Genomic DNA, 15,507 nt, shown 5'->3' on the forward strand with positions numbered 1-15,507 from the left:
AACAAGCCAAAAAATTAACCATAGCATTTTAAAAACAGGAAACAAAATGTACTTTAATGCAATGATTTCACCCAAAGGTCAGCTGCAGGTCAATCCTTCCTCTGTGACCATTTCTTTTCCAGGAACAGAGAGACAGGCTTAGGTTCACAACAGAAATGTAGGGATGGATTTGTGTAAGGAGAAAATGCGTGTGGAGCTGTTTAGCACGCTCATATAGCCAAACTGAGGTACAGTTTGGATAAGTGGACTACAAGGAGCCTGCAAAGCAAATTGAACCACCAAGCTCAAAGGGTTGTGTTCTGCAATAAAACATTCAGATGGTGGCCAGTTACAAGTGGTATTCCACAAGAGTTGATACTGGGGCTGGCACTGTTTAACATCATGATTAATGAGCTGGAGATGAGATAGAATGCCTCCTCAGTAACGTCACACATGGCACCAAATTGGGGTCTGTGTCCAATACACTTGGGATAGGGCTGCTATTCAGAGGGACCTTGACAGGCTGGACAAGTGGGCTAAGAGAAAGCTCATAAAGTTCAATGATAAGTCCTGCATGGGACTATTCCCGAATGGGCAGTACAGGCTGGAAGACAAGTGAATAGAAAGGAGCTTCTCAGGGAAGTCCTAGGGGACTTGGTGGAGAGCAAGCTGAACGTGAGCCAGTAGCGTGACTTCGCAGCAAAGAAGGCCAAACACATCCTGGGCCAAATTAGCTCCTTAGGTCAAGGGAAGTGATTACCACTCTACTCGGCGCCTATAAGACCACACCTGAGTACTGTTTGGATTCCTCAGTCAAATAAAGACACTGACATGCTGCAGGAAGTCCAGTGGAGAGCAACCAAAATAGTTAGAAGTCTGGAGAACATGTATGAGGAGAAGCTGAGAGAACTGGGCTTGTTCAGGCTGGAGAAGAGAAGGCTAAGGGGATGTCTTATTGCTCTCTACAACTACTTAATGGAGCCAAACTCTTCTTCTAAGAGATGCACAGAGACAGAATAAGAGGTATCTGACACAAATTGCAGCAAAGGAAATTCTAATTACCTACCAGCAATTTTTACTATAATTTTTACTTTTCCCAACAAGACAGTAGCCAAATAAAGGAACAGACTGCCTTGAGAGGTATCCTTGGAGATACTAAAAACTCAATTGGAAAAGGCCCTGAGCAATCTGAGTTGTCTTTCGGTGGGCAAAGGACCAGAAGACCTCTGGAGACCCTTTCTGACCTAAATTGCCTATACTTCTATGATCCTATTTGGGAAAGCTTCTCTCTTCATCGTCTCTGCTAAGGCCTTGAGAGCAACTGTGTAGAAACTATCTGTATATACAGGGTATCGTAGTGCTCCTGACCTCCACTGAGCTCAGTTTGACAAAGAGAGGTGGAGGAGGGAGGGTTGAGGAGCTACTGCGGGAACAACTAAAATCAGGATGCAACTGAACATAGAGACAGAAAAAGACAATGGGTAAAGGAAAGAATTGAGCTGCTGCTTCTGAGATCTCAGTGTCCACTCAATTTTGCAGATTCTTCTTTCTCAAAAGTCTCTTGATTATTTTTTAAGGGGGAAAGGTTTGTCCTGAACCTAGTTTGCCCCAATACTAAAATGATTAAAGCATAGTGATTTCTGCAGCAAGTAGCAACTAAGAGAGCAATCTGAATATGACCAAATTCAACTGGTTTTTGTTGTCACTCTCTTAGAGGTGACAGCTTTGACACAAGAGTGCAGAAAGACATCTTAGTTACTCTGCTACTTTCTGTGACAGGCACCAGGCTACCTGTTAGAGTCCAAAGATGGAGGCCAACTGTGACGCCTCTTTTTTTGCTTTGGCTAAAACCTCTGTTTTACAAGCGGTTTACAAGAACGAACTGTCTTTACACAATCACTTTTATGAGCACAACAAAAAACTGGAAAGTGAACTTGCACTTCAGAAGACAAAGTACTGGGTTTACTATTACTAGGCAGGTTCTCTTGTCATATAATAGAAGTTTTTGTTCTCAGCTTAGGTACCTGGATGTCACTACTGAGCTTCTATGCGCAAGTCTTTCATCTAAATTTAACCTGCTAATGATGGTCCTTCTACAATAAAGTGAAGGGCATTTCAGAGAGCTGGACAACATAATTACTCATCAAGCTATGTATGTTCACATAAAGAACTGTCTTGATCAAGCTAAAAATACCACACTTCAGAATGATTCTTTAAATCACTAGATTGTAATACTACACATATATGTCCTATTATGTACATTACATGGAGAACTTTACACTGTGAACTCAAGTCAGACGAGTAAAAAACCCCAAACTAGGACAATTTAATCAAGTAAAAAGAAATACTTTTGATTTACAACAGAAATTAGAATCTGGTATAGCCTATCTGAATGCCATTGTTTTTTTATCACAGGTTTCTTAGGAGATGAAAGTTTTCAGTGTTTCAGAGAAAGGCAGGTGTTGTTTTTTAAAAAAAGATAGTTATTGCAGGGTCTGATAGATTCAATTGCTAAGGAGCAGAGGATGTATCTCAGAGAATGCAATGAATAGCAGACTAATTCAGCTGCAGCAGTGCCATTACTACATGGATAGGCCTCTCAAACTAGAGGCACTATTTTCAAAATCAAATACTTATTGACCCTCATTTCAGAAGTGTCAAGCATGCTGTAAACAAATTCTCAGTACACCACAGGGTTTAGAAACTGCATGAGAAAGACTGGAAAGGAAGCTATTCTTTGAGGGTAGTCAGCTTTAAGATAGCTTATTCTTAAGCGTAAGCTACAGATTAGAGCCAACAAAGATAGGGATGTGGTCATCAGAAGCAGAAGTACCATTTTAGCTTCCCAGCATTGACACAAACAGACTGACATTTCCTGTTGAGCCTAAAAGCGACAATGTGTTGGCACTTCCTAAAGTACTACCTGTACAATGTGCATGATAACTGTACTTCAAATGCATCTTTGTGCGTTATAAAGCACATGTGTATCAGTATGCTTTGTACTGATAACAATATTTGCTGAATGAACTCACAGTATCTTAAAGAAGGAATAATCTAATCCAAAAATCTGGTACAGTGTGAATCTGAGTAGGTGACAAAAGTGCTACTTTTTGCCTTGACACTGATAAAAAAAAAAAAATGAAGTCCAATACTACTAAAATATATTTTTCATCTATTTGCAAAGCCTCCTGTACTTATAACCAAACCTAATGATACCAGTTCCTGTACCAAACGTGACAAATGTTTTACATAATGGGAGGTAGGAATATTGCAATGGCTTTTAGAGAGGACACAGCTAAACTGAGTCGGGCCCCAATGGTGGGTATTTAAAGGTTCTATAAACCATAATTTTTCTGGCTTCTTCATTCAGTGAGACAATTCAGAATAGTCTCCTGTCTCAAGAAACCACTATACTCCTTTGTTTACACCATGGAGAAAAGCACTAGTTTTAGCCAGAAACTATGGAATATAGTTTGTAAATTAGTGCTATGTTCAGATGGCTGTCATGGAATTCTGACTCTTCCGGGTGAAAAAAAGGCATTTTGGTAACAGACCTATCCAGAAGTAGTTAACAATAACTATTTAAGGCATTAATTGTGAGGATTTCTGAAAAACAGAAATGTCTGATTAAATTAAAAGTGCTAATCACTCCCTAACATCAGATCCATTATCATAACATTGTGAGCAGAAGCCTGTGGAGCTCAGACGAAAGCAGTTATCGTGTTTCCGGAGCAGGATCACAGGTGGTTCCATGAACACCACCACCCCATTTTGCACTGCTTTACTAGTCATTTGCTTTCTGCACTGAAGATGCACAGCATCATCGTGAAGAAGCACAAGATGTGATCCAGCCTAACTTCATAAAAACAGTCTGCCCTACGCTTGTCACAATTGTTAAATATTATGCAAAAACGACATAACATGCTTCCCACTTCCAATTCATCTTCCATAAGACCTTTTTTTTTTCACAAAAACAATAAAGGAAAGAGAATCATTCTAGCATTCTTCCATTACAAACATGGGAGTAATAACGCACAGTGCACACATAGCCTGGTAATTGTTAGGTGCTAGCCATTCCCTTCTGTTCTCAATCCACAAATCTGGTAACGTGACATCTCTCAGTGTGGGAGTATGAATCCTCAGCTCAAGCTGTTGAGACATCTCCTTACAGGATCTAGTAGCTGCACTGAGGCAGTATATTTCAGATGAGCCTCAAATCCTCAGGATGGGCTTCTGTAGTCTAGAAGTCTGAAATACCCTGGGCCAAAGTTTTTATGAATGCCTCCCTGGCACCCAAATTACAGGCACAGATCCATCCTAAAGCTCCATTTGAAAAGCAGGGAGCCCATTCTCAGCTGATGGAAGTTGGCCCTGCTGCACTAAAGACAGAGAAGCCAGGGGTGATTCACACCAGCTGAGGAAGTGGCCTGAAATCATGATAACAGTCACTAGAAGCTGCTTTTAAAAGCTATTCTCCACCATGATGGAGGCAGACAAAGCACTAAAAGCTTTGATGTTTAGAATTTCTTTGACAAGATATTTTTCTGAGGACTAAGATGACTGTTATTCCAGAAATGAACATCAAACCATACGGTGCAATTCTGGAGCTATCAGTTTAACATCTGTAAAGAGAAAAATCACAGCGTGGCTCAGGCAATATTTTCGAAAGCACAGTTTAGTCAGTAAAAGACAATACAGATTATACAGAGAGAAAACTGTGCTTTAACTAATGTATGGGGAGTCTGTAAGACTTAATCTCAGTGTTGACAATTAAAATGGAGTGGATGATACATTAAAAAGTATTTGATTAAGCAACTTACTGAGTTTCAGACAATGAGGTACAGAAAAAAACTGGGTACCTTTGTGGTACGGAAGGAACTGTGTTTACAGTGGCTCAAGAAAGGGAATGTTATCTCAAATAAAGAATGGTTCTAAGTGAGAACCTTTTAAACATCAATTAAATTGTCACTGAACTGACTTTTGAGTTTAGTCTGGTTTTTGTAAGATTATATTATCATGGAATAAAGTGTGACTTGTATTATCTGCCTGTGCAAATGAGGAAGAAGGACGAAAAACAACCAAATAAAATCTTTCCTTGAAAAATCTGTATTGACTGTCAGGAGATTTGGCCTGGGCACACAGGAACAGGAGAACACACATGCTTACTGGGTTTAAAGAGCTAGCGGAGAAGGAACAAATACACCTTTGGTTTTAATGTATCTACCTTCTGGGACTCCCCCAACCTGTATGTTGTCCAGAGTGGCTCAGACACAGAGACGTAGGAGTGAAAAATGAATTATTTGCTTCAGAAATTGTAATGAAGCAGTGGAAGAACTTTGACTTTGAGGGGTGCTTCTGCATCAAATCTGACAGGGTTGGTTCTGGCCAGGGTTGGGTCTGGCTGAAGAGGCTCACATAAAAATCTCTTTTCATAGGATTGTACCCTAGAACTGTAGTAAACACTCTCCCAAGAGCAAGAGCGAAGTCTGTCTGAGAGCTTCCCCCTCATCCAGTTTTGTTTAGCTCATTAAAGCTTCGGGGTTTTGGGCGCCCTTTTACTGCTCCTACATACTACCCTAAGCAATTTCTAAGTTTTCCCTTTCCTGGCCCACTGTCTTTCCTGAGTGTTTTGCTGAGAGTTATTGCCTCGCTTTCCTGCCCCCTCCTGCCTGTAGCTTTCTGAATCCTCCTTGGCCACAGTGTTGCATTCAGTGTCAATTATTTTAATTTACTGAACACATCAAACAAGCTCCAGTTTCACTTGGTATATCATCTTCCTTGAGAGATTTATACCTTCAATCTCTGCTAGATTACTGAGGCAAACAATGAATTCAATTAAGAAAATGATAGTAAATGATGCTGATTCTGTCAATAACATCGTTTGCTACTTCTCAGAGGTTGCACCGTTTCACTCAGTGACCTCTTGTTCCAGGTACTTGAAAAAACATCATTCAACTTCGTATGATCACTTGTCAATCTTCCATTCATTATCTACCTTCTGGTTTTCTTTCTAAAAAAAAAAGAAAGTTTTTATAACTACAGGTGAGTTGTCTGAAAAAAGAAATTGTGAGCGGTCTAAAATCACGGGCAGGATTATGCATGGCCTGGTTGGTATGTGTTAACACATACCAAGAATTAACACATGCAATGTATGTGAAGGACTGCAGACATTCAGTTATTTTCAGTGGAAGAATTTTGTGACGTACGGACATTTGGTATCCCTGTAAAACATTTGGAACAGTAAGTTAAGACTATATATGTTAAAGCTTTACAGCATTTTTATTTACGTAATTGCATTTTAGGTACTACCTACCATACGTTTCTGGGTTATTCTAATGTTATGTAGTTGTGACACATTTCTCTCTGCCAGCATCAAAATGGCAGAAATGAAAAAGCAAAAATGCAGCAGAAAGAAACTATAAAAGGTGGTCATCTCTCATAGAACAAAAGATACTGCTTTGTGTTGTAACACTGAACAGAATTGATATCAACAAGCTTTCAGATTTCAGGACAAATCCATGAAACTTAGCTCTGTCTCATGCTTTTGGGGGTGTGGCATGGAAAGTCGGACAGCCCAAGCCTTTGTGTATGTAAATCTGCCCTGGAGAAACAACAGGCAACAAACCTCTTTTGCAAAATTTTGTATCCATATCTATCTGTGTTCTGTTACAAGGCTATTCTTTCAAACTTTTTCACAGAACAGAGATGCTTTGCAGAGGCTGAGATACAAATTCACAAAAGCTGGAGTGATTCCGTCACACATACAAAGGAATATAGAAATACAGATGACCCAACCACAACTTGTGCAATCCTTTTTCTAGTTAGTCTGTTTCATCCAATCCAATATATTTCTGCGAAGCAAACCCACTATTATGGTGAATAATTTCCTGATAGTGCAGGGATATTTAAATGGACTCATCTTTTCTAAATGGAGGCTTCACCATCTGTTCTGTCCTTTTATTACAAATAGAGAGGGAACTTAACTCACTGCATCAGTGTGTAAAGACTAGCATTGAAATGATTTAGATGTATGTGTGTGTTCTTTACGCATCTGGTATGTTTTCTCACATACGACACACAAATCAGTGAGAAGACCTGTCTCTTGTAACCTAATAAATTCTCCCATCTAGTGCCTTTATTCCTCTCTCAAGGCAGCAGAAATTGATGGCTAGTAGTTTGCATTTTATTAGGACAGTTATGATCCTGTTGTTGTCCTGCAGGAGTTTAATCTTTATTGGGCTGACATTTTGTGATATCGTTTACCTCTCTCCAGAAACTGTGCCTTGATTCCTACTCTTTCCATTTTGCTTGGCCTACATATGCTTCATCATGGACAGAAATCTAGTAGGAGATGAGCTGAGGATGTGTCAGACTGCTGAAAAGCTCTGTCCTTCCCCAAAGGATGCCATACAATCTCTCTTAAAACCATTTAGAGAAGGAACATATCCTCCTCAGAGTAGCACAGGACCAGAAACTCCAAAATGCATCATTCTGCGTCATTTTTGCTGATTTAAATGACAATTTTTGCAGCAGGTTAGGAAGGCAGGTGCAAGTTACCACATCTCATACTCTCTATACTAGGGGACTGACTGCATGCTCACTGCAAACGTTAATTCAAAGAAAACCCTCAGGGCCTACCTGTGTTGTAGCCCCTCCCAAGCGCTGGCCACGGCCGATGATTCTTCCAAAGGTTTCCCAAATACCAATCACTTTGGTTCTCCACCAAGCCAAGAACCTGCTGCCCTGGAAATGAGCAAATTGCAAAAACATCATGAGACAAAGGACAGTCAATCAATGGAAAACAAACAAGAAATCTGGAGAGGGAGAGCCAGGAGAAAGAGAAGACAGAAGTTCGGGTGCTGCCTTCCCTTCACGCATTCAGAAGATGCCTCCTTATGTAACAGACAGCAAGCCTGGCACAGCAAACTCAGCACGGCTCATTTCTTTCCTTCTCCCCTGGCTAGTCTGAGTAATTAAACACTGTGGGAACCTTTGTCATGCTGACAAAAATATATCACCCAGACAAATCTGAATGCTGCTTGATTTTGGAATACAATGATAAAGAATCCTCCTAGTGAGAAGTAAGTGTTGGTAAAATGATCATCTAATACGAAGATCTGTTCATACTCTGATGGAGATAATATAATTGAAGAACAAGACTCAATATAACAAATTATTCGCTTCCCATGCTCCCCCCCACTAGTTTCAGGGATTTTTTTCTCAGTCACAAAGGAAATCCCTTTTGCTCAAGAAAATATTGGATTCTAAGAGTTTACCTACATAAGAAAGTTGCACTGTTTTAATTTAAGAGAGTAAAAGTCATTTAGTTAAGTCTGTGTGGAACGCTGCATAGAAATTATGATTTCAGTTTTAGATGGGCTTATTTTGGTTTAACTTACATTGATTAGCAGCTGGCTTCAGCTAGAGTAAAACGTGTTTTAAATGAAATGTGTCTAGAAGGTTTGCACTGCTTAAAAATCAACTGAAAAGTGAATGTTTGTATAGATAAGGACTTAATTATCTATCCTGAAATGTGCTGTATAAAATGTAAATAAGAGAAGTGATTGAAATGATGCTCTGGTAATGGAGGATGGAGGGAAGGGGAAAACTGCATTTGGATCTAGTCAAGGAAAGGAAAGGGAATGGTGTTTTAACAGAAGGACCCGCTCAGTGAGGGCACTAAGGCTGGGATTGGAAATGATTTTGAAACCTTTTGAGAAAGCAATTAAGCATCATGCTCTGAAGGCATATTTTCAAATCCGAGCTATGCTCACAAAACTAGATGTTTGCACAGCAGTGCAATGATCATTATATGTTGCTTTTGCAGGACCATAGCTGTATTACTAAAATTTCAGTATAGCCCATGTTGGGCTAGAAGCAAGACATAAAGACAGAAGTGATTAATTCAATTTTATAATCAGCTAGGAAGATGTTAGGTCAGGTGATTACGATACTCTCCCGCGGTATCTCTAATTCAGTGGAATGCCAGTAACTCCCACATGTGTGTCAAATGCTCTTTCAGAGTGTGAGCAGCAGTGAGTGGCCAACGCATATAACAAATCAGAACATTATGAAAGCATTCAAGTAGTGAATGAAAATCAATCTAGAAATAACCTTGAGAAATTACCAAGTCCACTCCACAACACTGTTCAGGATCATTCTACTCTATCCTCATCACAACATGCCAGTCTTCATTAGACCTCATTTTCTAATGATGTCTCTTCTTTTCCATTATATATTATAGATGAAACATATATAATATTTCACATTATACTCCATCAACTCATTTTTCAAGAAGGTGGAAAATCTAGGGGAGAGTGGAAAGGTCATATAAAAGACCACCATGAATTTGTCACCTCGTTGGTACTACTGAAAACTGGTAATATTAACAGAGTGCAATGCACAAGAGAATGAAAGAAATTACAAATTAGAAGCAGATGCATCCTAAGCAACTGATGATTTGTTCATGCAAATGAAATGTAGCATCTCTCAACCTGTGAGACACGTGGAACACACTAGACAGCACATGAGGCATCACAAGCCATATACTGTCAGGAAATATGAACAAGAACCCAACTGGCTAAAACAAGCCTTAGCCAAAAAAGGCTGAAGGGCACAACTGAAAACAACACTTGTTGATTCTGCATTGGAAGACTGCCTGGTCTTTATAACCACTCCCTTACAGTTGAGGTAGAATAAACCAAACTAAGAAACTACCATGGTTAGTAAAGGATGAGGAAAAAATCCAATAAAAAAATGCAGGTGCAGCTGGGCTGGAATGAACTGGCACAGCTGGTAGGATGAGAGTGACCCTGCCCATATTCTAACAGCGCGTTTCACAACTCAGCAGTCCACAGATCCTTCTCAGGATAGTACTGCTAACATCAAAAGAAATGTTAAAATTCCATTTGCAAGAAGCAGATACTGAACTTCCTTACCATGAAGCATCAATCTGCTTCCATTATTTTAGCCCCATGCATTTCCCAACATGCCACAGAGTTCAGCCTTTGAAATGATGAATAACAAAAACTGAACAAACCTTGCTGCCTGTTAATGGTTTTCCTTTCCCACCTACCAGTCCAAAATCTCAGTTCTGATAATGTACCCCTGAAATACTTACTTCTCAGTTATTATTTCTCATGCTAAGATAAACTGAAAGGGCTCAGGAAATTATGTTCACATGTATTTATTGTAGCTGTATCACTTCCTTCCCCTTTTTCCCTTTACCTTTGAAGACACCAGAACAAATCCTGCTTTCACCAGTATACCTTGAGGCTTGATACAGGACATGGATGAAGGCAGAAATTAACATCATATAAACTTTAGGGCTTAGAAATATGGATCAGATAATGTGACTTACTGTATGTCAACTGAGCTGGAATAACTGCCTGTATATGTCCTTTTAGCTTGTCACAAATACAAAGTAAAATGTGTTAGCTAACATACTTTAGTTTGCTTTTTCAATGGCCTGGGAATGTGCATGTGTTCACGTACTGTCCTGGGGTACAGCATTAAGCAACTTGTCAGGCTGTGATAACTCTTGCTGGTGACTAAAAACCTACCAGGCAGATGTGATGGCTTGTCTCCCAAGCCATATTGGAGAAAGTTATGAAGATATGTTTTGTGTCTTCTCTAGTTATATTTCTGCTTTCTCTAGGCTGGAATAGTGTTGCTGTCTCTGCCAAAGAAGAATGTATTTTTATTTCCCTTTACATTGTCCCTGTGATCTTGACTTAGGGCAGAAGTGATCAGGAAACCAGAACTTCACCTGCATAGCAAATATTAATGGTTCCAAAAAATGTTTTCATTCTGAATCAGTACAGAAAAAAGAATTTCAGAAATATTCTCTGGGAAAAAATCCCCAAATATTTTGATCTGAAGATATCAAAATAATCACATCTAAATGTACAATCCTCATCATTTTAAATAACAGCAAACAATGTGACACATAACACAGAGGCATAATATATACCATATAGACCACATTATTCTGTGTATCTAAAAGTTCAAACAAAATAAAATCCTAAATTTTGCCCTTCCAGTTTTGAAACTAAAAATGTTTCACCCAAAGCTTTCATCAAAATTTTTTTATATTAATGAGTCACTGTGAGAGTATCTGTCCAGTGTATCTAAGCATTATCAGTTATTTCATTTAGTTATTTACTTTTTCAAATGAATTATGAAGTTATAGAAATGAGGTACTGGCCAAAGCAATGCATGGTGTTGAGCAGGCATAATGAACGCTCCCTCTGCCCGCAGTTCTCTGACCATCCATCAGCTCTAACCTGTCCCTCTGCCACCCTTCATGCCTTTCCTGAAAGGTGCCTGCATTTCTGTGGAAACTTTCATGAGCTTCATTTCACCTCTGAGCATACCACAATCTGAATTCAGATTTTCTGAGGAGAAAGACTAGACTTCCCTTCCACCATGGCTTTTTTGTAAAAGGCAAGCATAAAACAGTTATATGTGAGTTATCCTTTCAGAAGATGAGAACACGGTGGCTACCACAATGAATTTGAATCATTCAGCATTCTGAGCTGCCTGTTCTTCTTTCTAAGAGTTATTATAATAAAATACCATCACTAACAGCTAAAGCTCTGTCATTGTTTTCTGCTCTGGCCCTGCAGTTATGATTAAGTGCACTCCTCTCAATCTCTGTTACTCCAGGCACAAGTCAGCTTATGAAAATGAAGCTGTCTTTCTTGCTTATTCATGCATCACCACTAACAGCCAGACAACAGAAACAAGGCTGTGATTCTGGCATGACCATGGTGAAAAATTACCGAGCAGGCAAAATTATAGCTGAACTGTCAGGAATGGGGGCTGCATGCTGCCTGGCTGCAGGACGAGACCTCTCCAGAAGGCAGCTGCACAGGTACAGCACTTTGCACAGTACAGCTCCCTGACAGCTCTGGCATGATGAGAAGTGCTTCTCCCCTTGCAAAAGCTTAGCTGTCACTGGGAAGAGGTTTCCATGGAAAAACAGATACTTCTGAGCCTGACAACTCAATGCCTTCAATTCTGTTTTCACTTCATAGATTTTTGGTGGCTAACGGAGGAGAAAGCATGACCCTCTAATTCAGGCACTAAACGGGATCCCAGATCTCATCTCAGCTCCTAGCTCTGATACTGATTGCTTGGGTGACACTGAACAGGTCACATAACAGCCTCTTGCTCAATTTTCCCTTAATAAACATGGAGATAACAATAACTTTTTATCCCTCTCCCATTTTGCCTGTCTCACATATTGCCAATACAAGTCATCTGAGGTAATAATTGTGTGCCAGTTTCTACTGAAAGCATAACAGCAGCTGCATGTGGCGAGGCTGGAGCTCCCTCCAGCACAGTATTGTGTCTCCAGCAGCAGGGAGTGGCCCAAGCTGTGCAGTATGGAGCACAATGGCGCAGCTGTATGTTGGTACCTCTTAATAGTGGTCCTCCAGCTTCCAGTGACTTGTGGCATGTGACACATCTGAAGAAGTATCAGCTTTTATTTATGTTGAGTCTGGTATCTGCCAGTTTCATTTGATGCTCGGTACCATCTTGGTGCCTATGAACAATATTTTCCTACTCTGCCCTGACTTTTTCCTAGTTTTAGAGAATTCTACTTTTTCTAATGTTTTTGGCACAAAGGACTCTAACCTCAGCTCTTGCCTTGAGGTATTTTGCTATTACAAATAACAATAATTGTAGTAAAAAATTAGTTATTACAACTACTTTCAACGTCTTCTTCAGTGGAAGCCTTTTTTTTTTTTTTTTTTTTTTTTTGGCAGTCTTAGAGACTACAGTGGCTTTCACGTGACTCCACTATAATCACAGTAAGAGCAATGGGCTCACAGCAAATACCTTGGATGAGCTGCACTTTCTGTGGTCCTCAGAAAAGGTAAATAAAAAGGCATGTTAGAGATGTGGGAAGGGGTGGGGTGGGACCTTTTGATCACCCATGGCCAAAGGGTGAGCTGATATCACAGGACAGATTCATTTCAGCACAGCTCTCCTGGATGTTACATTCCCAAGATTTAGTTGTATTTGGCACAGGTCTCTAAAGTGAAAAGCAAGCGTAAAGTATTTTTCAGCCTTTAAAAACATAAGAAATTATTTCTATGCTGTGGAGGTTATTAGAGGAGAACAGAGTAGAACTCTCTCTTGCTACTTCTAACTACTTTAATAGCCATGGTTTAGATCATTAGGAATTTAATGCAGACAGGAACGCTGAGCCAAAGCCAAGTACTGCCAGAGCAATGCATGTCTTCAGTATAAGCTGAAAGAACAGGAGAAGGACTCAATAAGAATTTAAGATTCAAGCTTGGCAGGAATCAGGAGAACTGCAGAGCTCTCCTCCCAAAATGGGACACAGAAGTACAGAATAAAAAGGTGACAGGAGGGAAACAGGAACAACGTACATATTCTGAATGCTGGAATATTTCTAAATTGGCCAGTACAAGGTCTGATGAACATAGCTAGGACTAGCTGAATCTATAATGGTACAATGAAGCTGGGTTGTATTCTGCACAACTTGGAGTTAAAATCTTTCATTAATGTCCTTTCCCTCTTCTCTCCTTCTCCTAACTTCTTTTTCTTTATCTTTTAAACACCTGCGTAAGACACCCTTTCTGAAATGTGTGAGTCCACATCCTTAGCTGGTATAAATCAGCATGATTTCAATGAAATCGGTATACTTATGCTGACTGATACCAGCTGAATGTGTTGCACTTCATGTTAAGTCTTGGCTGAGTGACTGACCCTTTCTCGATGGCCTTCCAGTCCCTGATCTTGCATCAGTTCATATAAAGTACGGGGCTTCTAAAATCTTTACTTCTCCTGTCACATCTCTCATCTTCCTTTTCAGATCACTGTCACATTCAAGATTTTCATCCTCAGTATTGATGCCCTGTGCAATTCTTGCCCTGTCTATATCAATTCATGCTTCTCCCTGCTCCCAAACTCACTCCTCTCTTCTACTGCCATGTTCTCTCTCATCCCTAAAAAAGACTGTCTTCTCATGCAACTAATGCCCTGAATTACCCCAGAAAATATACTTCAAGCACAAAAACTCTCAGCACTTTCCTGTATAAAATTTTTAGAAGTTTTACCATTAATACAGTGTAAAATATGCACATGAAATCTTGTGTGTGCACTGTAACATAAGTCTGCCTGTCCCCAGAAACACTGTATGACATTTTCTCATAAGCCTGTACAGTGCAGGATACACTGTGTTCAACAGAACTGAATACTTTAACCTCTACTGTGCATTTATTTCACAGGTGTGGATACACATAACAGATGTATACATTATATGGGTATGCACACATACACATGTGTATACGTATATACATGAATAAATACATGCAGATGTGTGTGTATATATATAGGCAGGTATAGGAAAATGCACATGTGGAAGAGAAAAGTTTCGTGGAAAAATGCCTCCCACACAAGTTTAACTTTTTTATTTGATATCTCATTTGCATCAAGTATATAGCTGTTTCCCAATAGCCATTAGCCCTTCTTAGTGGACTAATTGCTTATAGAGAGAAACTGCATGGATAGGTATTAAGGAGCAACTTGGGTGAGAAGGAGGCGAAAGAGTAGCTCACTGAAGGTATGGCAGGAGAGGAGACGATGGCTCCACGGGAGCCTCACATCGGATAGCACACTGGTACCAGGAAAGAAAGAAAGGATACAGGCAGTGAACACCTGATAAGAAAGGAGGGTAGATAAGTTAAGCAGAGCCAGATACAGTACATCAAGAGCAGGGAAAGACAAGGGCCAGGTTGACTCAGTGAAGGAGAAAGGAGCTAGTGAAAGAAATAAAGGAAGACACTGGCAATGCTGGAACAAGGATCTAAAGCAGCTGACTTCTGGATGTACTCAGAGGTGGTGATGTGGATAGGGCAAAAAAAGTTACAGCAACTTGGGCCAGAGAAGAAGAATAACTTGGCAAGAGTCTGTACAGAAAGAAACGTGACAAGTGTTTTGTAGGTGGCAGGAGGGAGGATTCAAAAGGCACAATCATACACGAAAGGTGACCAGGAGGATGGGCATAAGGAATTGGACTGAGAAAGGTTGGGGTAAAGAGCTAAATCTGTGATTCATCTTCATAAGGAAAGATGAAAGAATGAAATCAATAAAAAGAAGAGAATATATCTGTTTTTTGCGCATCTTCTCCTCTCCTCCAAGGAGCTTGTTAGAAAAACGAAGAGGACAGCAAGGAGTCCAGCAAACTGCAGCAAACCTAGCAAATCTATCATTAATGTTTGCAGCACTTTCATCTGCAGAATTTCAGGGAAACGGATTCTCAGCAGCTGAGCACAAGAGAATAACTGTAGAAAAAACCTTTCACTCTGGAACAAAACTTTTTGAGGTTTTCTGTGACAACGGCAAGGCTTCATGTGCCCATGACAACAGGACTCCTGTGCTGCCAGCAACTTAAGAGGAATTTGAAGATGTTATAATTTGGACACATGCAGAAGTTTTTGTTTGTTTTCTACCTGGCAGGAAAGGATAGGCCCAACACACTGCCAGGAAAAG

At 40.0% G+C, this 15,507-nt stretch overlaps 1 protein-coding gene across 3 annotated transcripts in view; it reads right to left on the minus strand.

Moving 5' to 3' along the window:
* LARGE1 (LARGE xylosyl- and glucuronyltransferase 1) overlaps nucleotides 1-15,507 on the minus strand; it is a 207,523-nt gene that overhangs the window by 54,062 nt on the left and 137,954 nt on the right. For all 3 annotated transcript variants that reach the window (XM_086468604.1, XM_086468598.1, XM_086468590.1), the window contains exon 6: nucleotides 7,618-7,722. In XM_086468604.1, coding sequence (XP_086324730.1) covers nucleotides 7,618-7,722 — 105 coding nt within the window. The remainder of the gene's footprint in view (nucleotides 1-7,617; nucleotides 7,723-15,507) is intronic.

The sequence above is a fragment of the Leptosomus discolor genome, chromosome 1 (assembly GCF_034619465.1).
Source record: "Leptosomus discolor isolate bLepDis1 chromosome 1, bLepDis1.hap2, whole genome shotgun sequence".
Taxonomy (NCBI): Eukaryota; Metazoa; Chordata; class Aves; order Leptosomiformes; family Leptosomidae; genus Leptosomus; species Leptosomus discolor.